Source organism: Petromyzon marinus, chromosome 83 (assembly GCF_048934315.1).
Source record: "Petromyzon marinus isolate PM22_M1 ecotype Great Lakes invasive population chromosome 83, UKy_Petmar_22M1.pri1.0, whole genome shotgun sequence".
Taxonomy (NCBI): Eukaryota; Metazoa; Chordata; class Hyperoartia; order Petromyzontiformes; family Petromyzontidae; genus Petromyzon; species Petromyzon marinus.
The window spans coordinates 2,286,846-2,300,285 of NC_133748.1; the positions used below are offsets into that span (position 1 = coordinate 2,286,846).

The 13,440-nt window shown below is 56.5% G+C and overlaps 1 protein-coding gene across 1 annotated transcript in view; it reads left to right on the forward strand.

Moving 5' to 3' along the window:
• The first annotated feature begins 623 nt into the window (after positions 1-623).
• LOC116957712 (uncharacterized) overlaps positions 624-13,440 on the forward strand; it is a 28,096-nt gene continuing 15,279 nt past the window's right edge. The window contains exons 1-5 of the mRNA XM_076057637.1: positions 624-843; positions 4,033-4,199; positions 6,672-6,763; positions 9,512-9,606; positions 13,425-13,434. Of these exons, the coding sequence (XP_075913752.1) occupies positions 4,043-4,199; positions 6,672-6,763; positions 9,512-9,606; positions 13,425-13,434 (354 nt within the window). The 5' untranslated portion in view covers positions 624-843; positions 4,033-4,042. The remainder of the gene's footprint in view (positions 844-4,032; positions 4,200-6,671; positions 6,764-9,511; positions 9,607-13,424; positions 13,435-13,440) is intronic.

Consider the following 13,440-nt stretch of genomic DNA (forward strand, 5'->3'; position numbering starts at 1 on the left):
TGGTTCCGTATGGAATCGACTTCACACCACTAAGACTCTACAATAACAGGAATCGTTTCGGTGAGAATCGATGCTTATGAAAGAATCTACTACACCAACAACAGGAATCGATTTATGGAGAATTACGGAGAAAATAATGAATCGATTTCACACCTACAATAGAATCGATTCAAGGGAAATCGTGCTTCATTAATGAATCAACTGCACTAAACCCCTAACACTCCACACTAACAGGAATCGATTCAACTTTTGAATCGCCGTACATTAGGAAATCTACTCCGCTCACCCCAAACACAAATCGATTCAAGGTGGAATCATTGAAAATTGGGAATCAACTTCTCTCGCCCCGAAACCAACCAACACAAATCGATTCAAAGATGAATCGTTGTACTTTGAGAATCGACTCCTACAAAAAAGTCCATCAACACGAATCGATTCAAAGGGTAATCGTTACAAATTGTCAATCGACTCCACTCGCCCTTAACCCACCAACACGAATCGATTCAAAGGTTAATCGTTGAAACTTTGACAATCGACTCCACTCGCACAAAATCCATAACCGCGAATCGATCCAAGCGGAATCGTTGCACATTCAGAATCGACTCCCGCTCGCACGAAACTCCCCCCCTCCCCACCTTGAAACCAACATTAACAACAACGGGAATCGATTCCACCATTCCGAATCGTAACGGCCCGGAATCGCCGCTCTTTATCGATTCCACCCGTGCAGTCGAAATCTGCTGTGGAAGTCTTCGAGACGAGAGGCGGCCGAGCGAGCGGACAGCAACAATCAGCACTCACTGCAGCAGCAGCAGCAGCAGGGGCTGAGGGCTACGCAGCTCGGTGAGGAACTTGCCGACTGTGAGTCACTCTGTGGGTGTCTCTGTGTGGGTGTCTGTGTGTGGGTGTCTCTGTGGGTCTGTGTGGGTCTCTGTGGGTGTCTGTGGGTCTCTGTGAGTCTCTGTGGGTCTCTATGGGTCTCTGTGAGTCTCTGTGGGTCTCTATGAGTCTCTATGGGTCTCTGTGAGTCTCTATGGGTCTTTGTGGGTCTCTGTGGATCTCTATGGGTCTCTGTGGGTCTCTCTGGGTCTCTGATGGTCTCTATGGGTTTCTATGGGTTTCTGTGGGTCTCTGTGGGTCTCTGTGGGTCTCTGTGAGTCTCTGTGGGTCTCTATGGGTCTCTGTGGGTCTCTGTGGGTCTCTGTGAGTCTCTGTGAGTCTCTGTGGGTCTCTGTGAGTCTCTGTGAGTCTCTTTGGGTCTCTATGGGTCTCTGTGGGTCTCTGTGGGTCTCTATGAGTGTCTGTGGGTCTCTGTGGGTCTCTGTGGGTGTCTGTGGGTCTCTGTGAGTCTCTGTGGGTCTCTATGGGTCTCTATGGGTGTCTGTGAGTCCCTGTGGGTCTCTATGGGTGTCTGTGGGTCTCTGTGGGTCTCTATGGGTCTCTATGGGTGTCTGTGAGTCCCTGTGGGTCTCTATGAGTGTCTGTGGGTCTCTATGGGTCTCTCTCTGTCTGGGTCTCTGTGTGGTGGTGAGTCTACGGGTCTCTGTGTGATGATGTGTCTATGGGTCTCTGTGTGATGGTGAGTCTATGGGTCTCTGTGTGATGATGAGTCTATGGGTCTCTGTATGGTGGTGAGTCTATGGGTCTCTGTGTGAGTGAGTCTATGGGTCTCTGTGTGAGTGAGTCTATGGGTCTCTGTGTGAGTGAGTCTATGGGTCTCTGTGTGGTGGTAAGTCTATGGGTCTCTGTGTGATGATGACGCTATGGGTCTCTGTGGTGAGTTTATGGGTCTCTGTGTGGTGGTGAGTCTATGAGTCTCTGTGTGTGTGTGATGAGTCTATGGGTCTCTGTGTGATGATGAGTCTATGGGTCTCTGTGTGATGGTGAGTCTATGGGTCTCTGTGTGGTGGTGAGTCTATGGGTCTCTGTGTGAGTGAGTCTATGGGTCTCTGTGTGAGTGAGTCTATGGGTCTCTGTGTGAGTGAGTCTATTGGTCTCTGTGTGAGTGAGTCTATGGGTCTCTGTGTGGTAGTGAGTCTATGGGTCTCTGTGTAGTGATGATGAGTCTATAGGTCTCTGTGTGGTGGTGAGTCTATGGGTCTCTGTGTGCTGGTGAGTCTATGGGTCTCTGTGTGGTGATGATGAGTCTATGGGTCTCTGTGTGGTGGTGAGTCTATGGGTCTCTGTGTGAGTCTATGGGTCTCTGTGGGTCTCTATAGGTCTCTGTGTGAGTCTATGGGTCTCTGTGTGAGTCTATGGGTCTCTGTGTGGTGATGAGTCTATGGGTCTCTGCGTGAGTCTATGGGTCTCTGTGTGAGTCTATGTGTCTCTGTGTGATGGTGGTGGGTCTCTATGGGTCTCTGTGGGTCTCTATGGGTCTCTGTGTGGTGATGAGTCTATGGGTCTCTGTGTGAGTCTATGGGTCTCTGTGTGATGGTGGTGAGTCTATGGGTCTCTGTGTGGTGGTGAGTCTATGGGTCTCTGTGGGATGGGGAGTCTATGGGTCTCTGTGTGGTGGTGGTGAATCTATGGCTATCTGTGTGAGTCTATGGGTCTCTGTGTGAGTCTATGGGTCTCTGCGTGATGGTGGTGGGTCTCTATAGGTCTCTGTGTGATGATGAGTCTATGGGTCTCTATGGGTCTCTGTGTGAGTCTATGGGTCTCTGTGTGATGATGAGTCTATGGGTCTCTATGGGTCTCTGTGTGAGTCTATGGGTCTCTGTGTGGTGATGATGAGTCTATGGGTCTCTGTGTGGTGATGATGAGTCTATGGGTCCCTATGGGTCTCTATGGGTCTCTGTGTGAGTCTGTGGGTCTCTATGGGTCTCTATGGGTCTCTGTGTGGTGATGATGAGTCTATGGGTCTCTGTGTGGTGATGATGAGTCTATGGGTCTCTGTGTGGTGATGATGAGTCTATGGGTCTCTATGGGTCTCTGTGTGAGTCTGTGGGTCTCTATGGGTCTCTATGGGTCTCTGTGTAGTGATGAGTCTATGGGTCTCTATGGGTCTCTGTGTAGTGATGAGTCTATGGGTCTCTATGGGTCTCTATGGGTCTCTATGGGTCTCTGTGTGATGGTGGTGGGTCTCTATGGGTCTCTATGGATCTCTGTGTGATGATGGTGGGTCTCTGTGGGTCTCTATGGGTCTCTGTGTGAGTCTATGGGTCTCTGTGTGGTGATGAGTCTATGGGTCTCTATGGGTCTCTATGGGTCTCTGTGTAGTGATGAGTCTATGGGTCTCTGTGGGTCTCTATGGGTCTCTATGGGTCTCTGTGTGAGTCTATGGGTCTCTATGGGTCTCTATGGGTCTCTATAGGTCTCTGTGTGAGTCTATGGGTCTCTATGGGTCTCTGTGTGGTGATGATGAGTCTGTGGGTCTCTGTGGGTCTCTATGGGTCTCTGTGTGATGATGAGTCTATGGGTCTCTGTGTGGTGGTGAGTCTATGGGTCTCTGTGTGATGATGAGTCTATGGGTCTCTGTGTGGTGGTGAGTCTATGGGTCTCTGTGTGGTGGTGAGTCTATGGGTCTCTGTGTGGTGATGAGTCTATGGGTCTCTGTGTGAGTCTATGGGTCTCTGTGTGGTGATGATGAGTCTATGGGTCTCTGTGTGGTGATGATGAGTCTATGGGTCTCTATGGGTCTCTATGGGTCTCTGTGTGGTGATGAGTCTATGGGTCTCTATGGGTCTCTATGGGTCTCTGTGTGATGGTGGTGGGTTTCTATGGGTCTCTATGGGTCTCTATGGGTCTCTGTGTGGTGATGATGAGTCTGTGGGTCTCTATGGGTCTCTATGGGTTTCTATGGGTGTCTGTGTGATGGTGGTGAGTCTATGGGTCTCTATGGGTCTCTGTGTAGTGATGAGTCTATGGGTCTCTATGGGTCTCTATGGGTCCCTGTGTGAGTCTGTGGCTCTCTCCCCTCTGCGTGACGGCGATTCTCCGACCCTTACCGTTGTGACGCGTCTCCGCGCGCTCCCGGCCACGCTAACGTGGAGTGGCACCTCCACACACACACACACACACCGCCCACAGGATCGTGGCCATGTCGGCCCTGCCACTGACGGTCCGGTGGGCCGGGCAGGAGATCTCTGTGCCTGCGTTTCCGTCCGACGCCACGGTCCGGTGCCTCAAGAGGGCGCTGCAGGAGCTAACCGGCGTCCGGATTCACCGGCAGAAGTTGCTTGGGTTGAGGGTTCGGGGTGAGTGGGTGGGGTGGGTGGGTGGGTGGGTGAGTGGGGGGGTGAGTGGGTGGGTTAGTGGGGGGGTGAGTGGGTTAGTGGGGGGGTGTGTGTGGGTGGGGGGGTGGGTGGGGTTAGGGGGTGGGTGGGGTTAGTGGGGGGGTGGGTGAGTGGGTGGGTGAGTGAGTGAGTGGGTGAGTGGGTGGGTGAGTGGGTGAGTGGGTGGGTGGGTGGGTGAGTGGGTGAGTGGGTGGGTGAGTGGGTGGGTGGGTGAGTGGGTGAGTGGGTGGGTGGGTGGGTGTGTGAGTGGGTGGATGGGTGAGTGGGTGAGTGGGTGGGTGGGTGGGTGAGTGGGTGGGTGAGTGGGTGGGTTGGTGAAAGGGTGGGTGAGTGGGTGGGTTGGTGGGTGGGTGAGTGGGTTGGTGGGTGGATGGGTTGGTGGGTGGGTGGGTGAGTGGGTGGGTGGTTGAGTAGGTGGGCGGGTGAGTGAGTGGGTGGGTGGGTGGGTGAGTGGGTGAGTGGGTGGGTTGGTGAGTGGGTGGGTTGGTGAGTGGGTGGGTGAGTGGGTGGGTTGGTGGGTGGGTTGGTGAGTGGGTGGGTTGGTGGGTGGGTGAGTGGGTGGGTGAGTGGGTGGGTTGGTGAAAGGGTGGGTGAGTGGGTGGGTTGGTGGGTGGGTGAGTGGGTGGGTGAGTGGGTGAGTGGTGGTGGTGGTGAGCGTGTTGGTGAGCGTGGTGGTGAGTGTGGTGGTGGTGAGCGTGGTGGTGAGCGTGGTGGTGGTGGTGGTGGTGGTGAGCGTAGTGGTGAGTGTGGTGGTGCTGGTGGTGAGTGTGGTGGTGGTGAGTGTGGTGGTGAGTGTGGTGGTGAGTGTGGTGGTGCTGGTGGTGAGTGTGGTGGTGCTGGTGGTGAGTGTGGTGGTGGTAGTGGTGAGCGTGGTGGTGAGCGTGGTGGTAAGCGTGGTGGTGAGTGTGGTGGTGAGTGTGGTGGTGAGTGTGGTGGTGAGCATGGTGGTGAGCGTGGTGGTGAGCGTGGTGGTGAGTGTGGTGGTGGTGGTGAGTGTGGTGGTGAGTGTGGTGGTGGTGAGTGTGGTGGTGAGTGTGGTGGTGAGTGTGGTGGTGAGTGTAGTGGTGGTGGTGAGTGTGGTGGTGAGTGTGGTGGTGGTGAGTGTGGTGGTGAGCGTGTTGGTGAGTGTGGTGGTGAGTGTGGTGGTGAGTGTGGTGGTGAGTGTAGTGGTGAGTGTGGTGGTGAGTGTGGTGGTGAGCGTGGTGGTGAGTGTGGTGGTGAGTGTGGTGGTGAGTGTGTTGGTGAGCGTGGTGGTGGTGAGCGTGGTGGTGAGTGTGGTGGTGGTGAGTGTGGTGGTGAGCGTGGTGGTGAGTGTGGTGGTGAGTGTGGTGGTGAGTGTGTTGGTGAGCGTGGTGGTGGTGAGTGTGGTGGTGAGTGTGGTGGCGAGCGTGGTGGTGAGTGTGGTGGTGAGTGTTGTGGTGGTGCTGGTGGTGGTGCTGGTGGTGAGTGTGGTGGTGAGCGTGTTGGTGAGTGTGGTGGTGGTGAGTGTGTTGGTGAGTGTGGTGGTGAGTGTGGTGGTGAGTGTGGTGGTGAGTGTGGTGGTGAGCGTGGTGGTGAGCGTGGTGGTGAGCGTGGTGGTGAGTGTGTTGGTGAGTGTGGTGTTGAGTGTGGTGGTGAGCGTGGTGTTGAGTGTGGTGGTGAGCGTGGTGGTGAGTGTGGTGGTGAGTGTGGTGGTGAGTGTGGTGGTGAGTGTGTTGGTGAGCGTGGTGGTGGTGAGTGTGGTGGTGAGTGTGGTGGTGGGTGTGGTGGTGAGTGTGGTGGTGAGCGTGGTGGTGAGTGTGGTGGTGAGTGTGGTGGTGGTGAGCGTGGTGGTGAGTGTGGTGGTGGTGAGTGTGTTGGTGAGTGTGGTGGTGAGTGTGGTGGTGAGTGTGGTGGTGGTGAGCGTGGTGGTGAGTGTGGTGGTGGTGAGTGTGTTGGTGAGTGTGGTGGTGAGTGTGGTGGTGAGTGTGTTGGTGAGTGTGGTGGTGAGTGTGGTGGTGAGTGTGGTGGTGGTGAGCGTGGTGGTGAGTGTGGTGGTGGTGAGTGTGTTGGTGAGTGTGGTGGTGAGTGTGGTGGTGAGTGTGGTGGTGAGTGTGGTGGTGAGTGTGGTGGTGAGTGTGGTGGTGAGCGTGGTGGTGAGCGTGGTGGTGAGTGTGGTGGTGAGTGTGGTGGTGAGGGTGGTGGTGAGCGTGGTGGTGGTGAGTGTGGTGGTGAGTGTGGTGGTGAGTGTGGTGGTGGTGAGCGTGGTGGTGAGTGTGGTGGTGGTGAGTGTGTTGGTGAGTGTGGTGGTGAGTGTGGTGGTGAGTGTGTTGGTGAGTGTGGTGGTGAGTGTGTTGGTGAGTGTGGTGGTGAGTGTGGTGGTGAGTGTGTTGGTGAGTGTGTTGGTGAGTGTGGTGGTGAGTGTGGTGGTGAGTGTGGTGGTGAGTGTGGTGGTGAGTGTGTTGTGTTTTGCAGGTCAGCCAGCTGGTGATGATGTGGTCTTGGCCTCGCTCCGTCTCAAGCCGCACGCTAAGATCATGCTAGTGGGTAGCCGGGAAGAGACTCTGGTGAGGACTTCACCAGCTCACTCACCCACTCACTCACCCACCCACTCACCCACTCACTCACCCACTCACTCACCCACTCACCCACCCACTCACTCACCCACTCACTCACCTACTCACTCACCTACTCACTCACCCACTCACCCACCCACTCACTCACCCACTCACTCACTCACACACTCACCCACTCACTCACTCACTCACCCACTCACTCACTCACCCACTCACTCACCCACTCACTCACTCACCCACTCACTCATACACTCACTCACCCACTCACTCACCACTCACCCACTCACCCACCCACTCACTCACCCACTCACTCACCTACTCACTCACCTACTCACTCACCCACTCAACCACTCACCCAATCACTCGCTCACCCGCTCACTCACTCACCCACTCACTCACTCACTCACCCACTCACTCACTCACCCACTCACTCACCCACTCACTCACTCACCCACTCACTCACTCACTCATACACTCACTCACCCACTCACTCACCACTCACCCACTCACTCACCCACTCACCTACTCACTCACCCACTCACTCACCCACTCACTCCCTCACCCACTCACTCACCCACTCACTCACCCACTCACCTACTCACTCACCCACTCACTCACCTACTCACCCACTCACCCACTCACTCACTCACTCACCCACTCACTCACTCACTCACCCACTCACCCACTCACTCACTCACTCACCCACTCACCTACTCACCTACTCACTCACCTACTCACCCACTCACCCACTCACTCACCCACCCACTCACTCACTCACCTACTCACTCACCCACTCACTCACCCACTCACTCACTCACCCACTCACCCACTCACTCACCCACTCACTCACTCACCTACTCACTCACCCACTCACTCACCCACTCACTCACTCACCCACTCACTCACTCACTCACCTACTCACTCACTCACTCATACACTCACTCACTCACACACTCACTCACCCACTCACTCACACACTCACTCACCTACTCACTCACCCACTCACTCACCCACTCACCTACTCACCTACTCACTCACCCACTCGCTCACCCACTCACTCACCTACTCACTCACTCACTCACCCACTCACTCACTCACTCACCCACTCACCTACTCACTCACCCACTCACCTACTCACTCACCTACTCACTCACCCACTCACTCACCCACTCACCTACTCACCTACTCACTCACCCACTCACTCACCCACCCACTCACCCACTCACCCACTCACCTACTCACTCACCCACTCACTCACCCACTCACTCACCCACTCACCTACTCACTCACTCACTGACCCACTCACTCACCCACTCACTCATTCACCCACTCACTCACCCTCTCACTCACTCACCCACCCACTCACTCACCTACTCACTCACTCACCCACTCACTCACTCACCCACTCGCTCACCCACTCACTCACCCACTCACTCACTCACTCACCTACTCACTCACCTACTCACCTACTCACTCACCCACTCACCCACCCACTCACCCACTCACTCACCCACTCACTCACTCACTCACCCACTCACCTACTCACTCACCCACTCACCTACTCACTCACCTACTCACTCACCCACTCACTCACCCACTCACCTACTCACCTACTCACTCACCCACTCACTCACCCACCCACTCACCCACTCACTCACCCACTCACCTACTCACTCACCCACTCACTCACCCACTCACTCACCCACTCACCTACTCACTCACTCACTCACCCACTCACTCACCTACTCACCTACTCACTCACCCACTCACTCACCCACCCACTCACCCACCCACTCACCCACTCACTCACCCACTCACCAGCTCACTCACACACTCTGTCACCCACTCTGTCACCCACTCACCCACTCACTCACCCACTCACTCACTCACCTACTCACTCACTCACCCACTCACTCACTCACCCACTCACCCACTCACTCACCCACTCACTCACTCACCCACCCACCCATTCACTCACTCACTCAACACGCTTATCATTGGTGATGGGGTGGTGAGTGTTGAGTGGTGGTGGTGAGCGTGGTGGTGGTGAGCGTGGTGAGTGGTGGTGAGCGTTGTGAGCGTGGTGAGTGGTGAGTGGTGGGTGGTGGTGGTGGTGAGCGTGGTGAGTGGTGGTGAGCGTTGTGAGCGTGGTGAATGGTGAGTGGTGGTGAGCGTGGTGGTGATGAGCGTGGTGAGTGGTGGTGGTGGTGGTGAGCGTGGTGAGTGGTGGTGGTGAGCGTGGTGGTGAGTGGTGGTGGTGGTGAGCGTGGTGAGTGGTGGTGGTGAGTGGTGAGCGTGGTGGTGAGCGTGGTGAGCGTGGTGGTGGTGAGCGTGCAGGAGGAGGTTCTCGCTGTGCCGTGTGGTGGTGGTGGTGAGAGTGGTGGTGGTGGTGGTGAGCGTTGTGAGTGGTGGTGGTGAGCGTGGTGAGTGGTGGTGGTGAGCGTGCAGGAGGAGGTTCTCGCTGTGCCGTGTGGTGGTGGTGGTGAGCGTGGTGGTGGTGGTGGTAAGTGGTGAGTGGTGGTGGTGGTGAGCGTGGTGAGTGGTGGTGGTGAGCGTGCAGGAGGAGGTTCTCGCTGTGCCGTGTGGTGGTGGTGGTGAGCGTGGTGGTGGTGAGCGTGGAGGTGGTGAGCGTGGTGAGGAGGTGGTGAGCGTGGTGAGTGGTGGTGGTGGAGGTGGTGAGCGTGGAGGTGGTGAGCGTGGAGGTGGTGAGCGTGGTGAGTGGTGGTGGTGAGCGTGCAGGAGGAGGTTCTCGCTGTGCCGTGTGGTGGTGGTGGTGGTGAAGTTGTCAACGACTTTGACATTGAAGAGGAGGAGGAGGTGGAGCTGGAATGCCGGTGAGTAACCACCACCACTCACCACAACCACTCACCACTCACCACCACTCACCACTCACCACCACCACTCACCACTCACCACTCACCACAACCACTCACTACCAACACCACCACTCACCACAACCACTCACCACCACTCACCACCACCACTCACCACTCACCACCACCACTCACCACCACTCACCACCACCACTCAACACGCTCACCACCACCACCACTCACCACCACCACCACTCACCACAACCACTCACCACAACCACTCACCACAACCACTCACCACCACTCACCACCACCACCACTCCTCACCACCACCACTCACCACCACCACTCACCACAACCACTGACCACCACCACTCACCACAACCACTCACCACTCACCACCACCACTCACCACTCACCACAACCACTCACCACCACTCACAACCACTCACCACCACTCACCACTCACAACCACCACTCACAACCATCACCACCACTTACCACCACCACCACTCACCATAACCACTCACCACAACCACTCCTCACCACCACTCACCACAACCACTCCTCACCACCACTCACCACCACCACTCACCACAACCACTCACCACCACCACCACCACTCACCACAACCACTCCTCACCACCACTCACCACAACCACTCACCACCACTCACCACCACTCACCATAACCACTCCTCACCACTCACCACCACTCACCACAACCACTCACCACTCACCACCACCACTCACCACCACAACCACTCACCACGCTCACCATCACCACCACCTCCACCACCACCACCCCCACCACCACCACCACCACTCACCACCACCACTCACCACCACCACTCACCACCACTCACCACCACCACTCACCACCACTCATCACAACCACTCACCACCACCACCACTCACCACTCACCACCACCACTCTCACCACCACCACCACTCACCACGCTCACCATCACCACCACCACTCACCACCACTCACCACAACCACCCCACACCACCTCCACCACCACCACCACGCTCACCACCACTCACCACGCTCACCACCACCACCAACACCACTCACCACCACAACCACCACTCACCACCACGCTCACCACCACCACAACCACCACTCACCACCAACTCACCACCACCACCACCACTCACCACCACCACTCACCACTCACCACCACCACCACTCACCACCACCACTCACCACCACCACCACTCACCACCACCACCACCACTCACCACCACCACTCACCACTCACCACCACCACCACTCACCACCACCACTCACCACCACCACCACTCACCACCACCACCACCACTCACCACTCACCACCACCACTCACAACTCACAACCACCACCACTCACCACCACCACTCTCACCACCACCACCACCACCACCACTCACCACCACCACTCACCACCACCACTCACCACCACCACCACCACCACTCACCACCACCACTCACCACTCACCACCACTCACCACAACCACTCACCACTCACCACCACCACCACTCACCACCACTCACCACCACCACCACTCACCAAAACCACTCACCACAACCACTCACTACCAACACCACCCTCACCACCACCACCACTCCTCACCACCACCACTCACCACCACCACTCACCACCACCACTCACCACCACCACTCACCACAACCACTCACCACAACCACTCACCACCACCACTCACCACCACCACTCACCACCACCACTCACCACAACCACCACTCACCACAACCACCACCACAACCACTCACTACCAACACCACCCTCACCACCACCTCCACCACCACCACCACTCACCACCACCACTCACCACCACCACTCACCACCACCACCACTCACCACAACCACTCACCATAACCACTCACCACCACCACTCACCACTCACCACCACCACTCACCACAACCACTCACCACCACCACTCACCACCACCACTCACCACAACCACTCACCACCACCACTCACCACAACCACTCACCACTCACCACCACCACCACTCACTACCAACACCACGCTCACTATCATCACCACCACTCACCACAACCACTCACCACTCACCACCACCACCACTCACCACCACCACTCACCACCACTCACCACCACTCACCACCACCACTCACCACCACCACTCACCACAACCACTCACCACAACCACTCACCACAACCACTCACCACAACCACTCTACATAACCACTCACCACCACCACTCACCACCACTCACCACCACCACCACTCACTACCAACACCACGCTCACTATCATCACCACCACTCACCACCACCACTCACCACAACCACTCACCACAACCACTCACCACCACCACTCACCACCACCACCACCACTCACCACAACCACTCACCACCACCACTCACCACAACCAATCACCACCACCACCACTCACCACAACCACTCACCACCACCACTCACCACCACCACTCAACACGCTCACCACCACCACTCACCACCACCACTCACCACCACCACTCACCACCACCACTCACCACCACCACTCACCATAACCACTCACCACCACCACTCACCACAACCACTCACCACAACCACTCACCACCACCACCACTCACCACAACCACTCACCACTCACCACCACCACTCACCACTCACCACCACCACTCACCACCACCACTCACCACAACCACTCACCACAACCACTCACCACTCACCACAACCACTCACCACCACCATCACCACAACCACTCACCACCACCACTCACCACCACCACTCACCACCACCACTCACCACCACCACTCACCACCACCACCACTCACTACCAACACCACGCTCACTATCATCACCACCACTCACCACAACCACTCACCACCACCACCACCACTCACCAACACCACGCTCACCACCACTCACCACGCTCACCACCACCACCAACACCACTCACCACCACTCACCACCACCACTCACCACCACCACTCACCACCACCACTCACCACTCACCACCACCACCACTCACCACCACCACTCACCACCACTCACCACCACCACCACTCACCACTCACCACCACCACTCACCACTCACCACCACCACCACCACTCACCACCACCACCACTCACCACCACCACTCACCACCACCACTCACCACCACCACTCACCACTCACCACCACAACCACTCACCACCACCACTCTCACCACCACCACCACCACCACCACCACTCACCACCACCACCACCACCACCACTCACCACCACCACTCACCACCACCACTCACCACCACTCACCACAACCACTCACCACAACCACTCACCACCACCACTCACCACCACCACTCACCACCACCACTCACCACCACCACTCACCACCACCACCACCACCACTCACCACAACCACTCACCACTCACCACTGATATTGTTGTTGTTGTTGTGGTGAGCTAGTGAGGAGAACGTGTGTAAGGTGGTGAGTAGGGTGAGGCACTACCACTTGTCTCTCATGCAGCCTGTACACTCACCACCAACACTCACCACTCACCACCAACACTCACCACTCACCACTCACCACTGATATTGTTGTGGTGGTGGTGAGCTGGTGAGGAGAACGTGTGTAAGGTGGTGAGGAGGGTGAGGCACTACCACTTGTCTCTCATGCAGCCTGTACACTCACCACCAACACTCACCACTCACCACCACTCACCACCATCACCACCACCAACTCACCACCCACCACCACCACTCACCACCACCACCACCACTCACCACCACCACCACCACCATCACCACCACCACCACCACCATCACCACCACTCACCACTGTTGTTGTTGTGGTTGTTGTTGTTGTTGTTGTGGTGAGCTAGTGAGGAGAACGTGCGT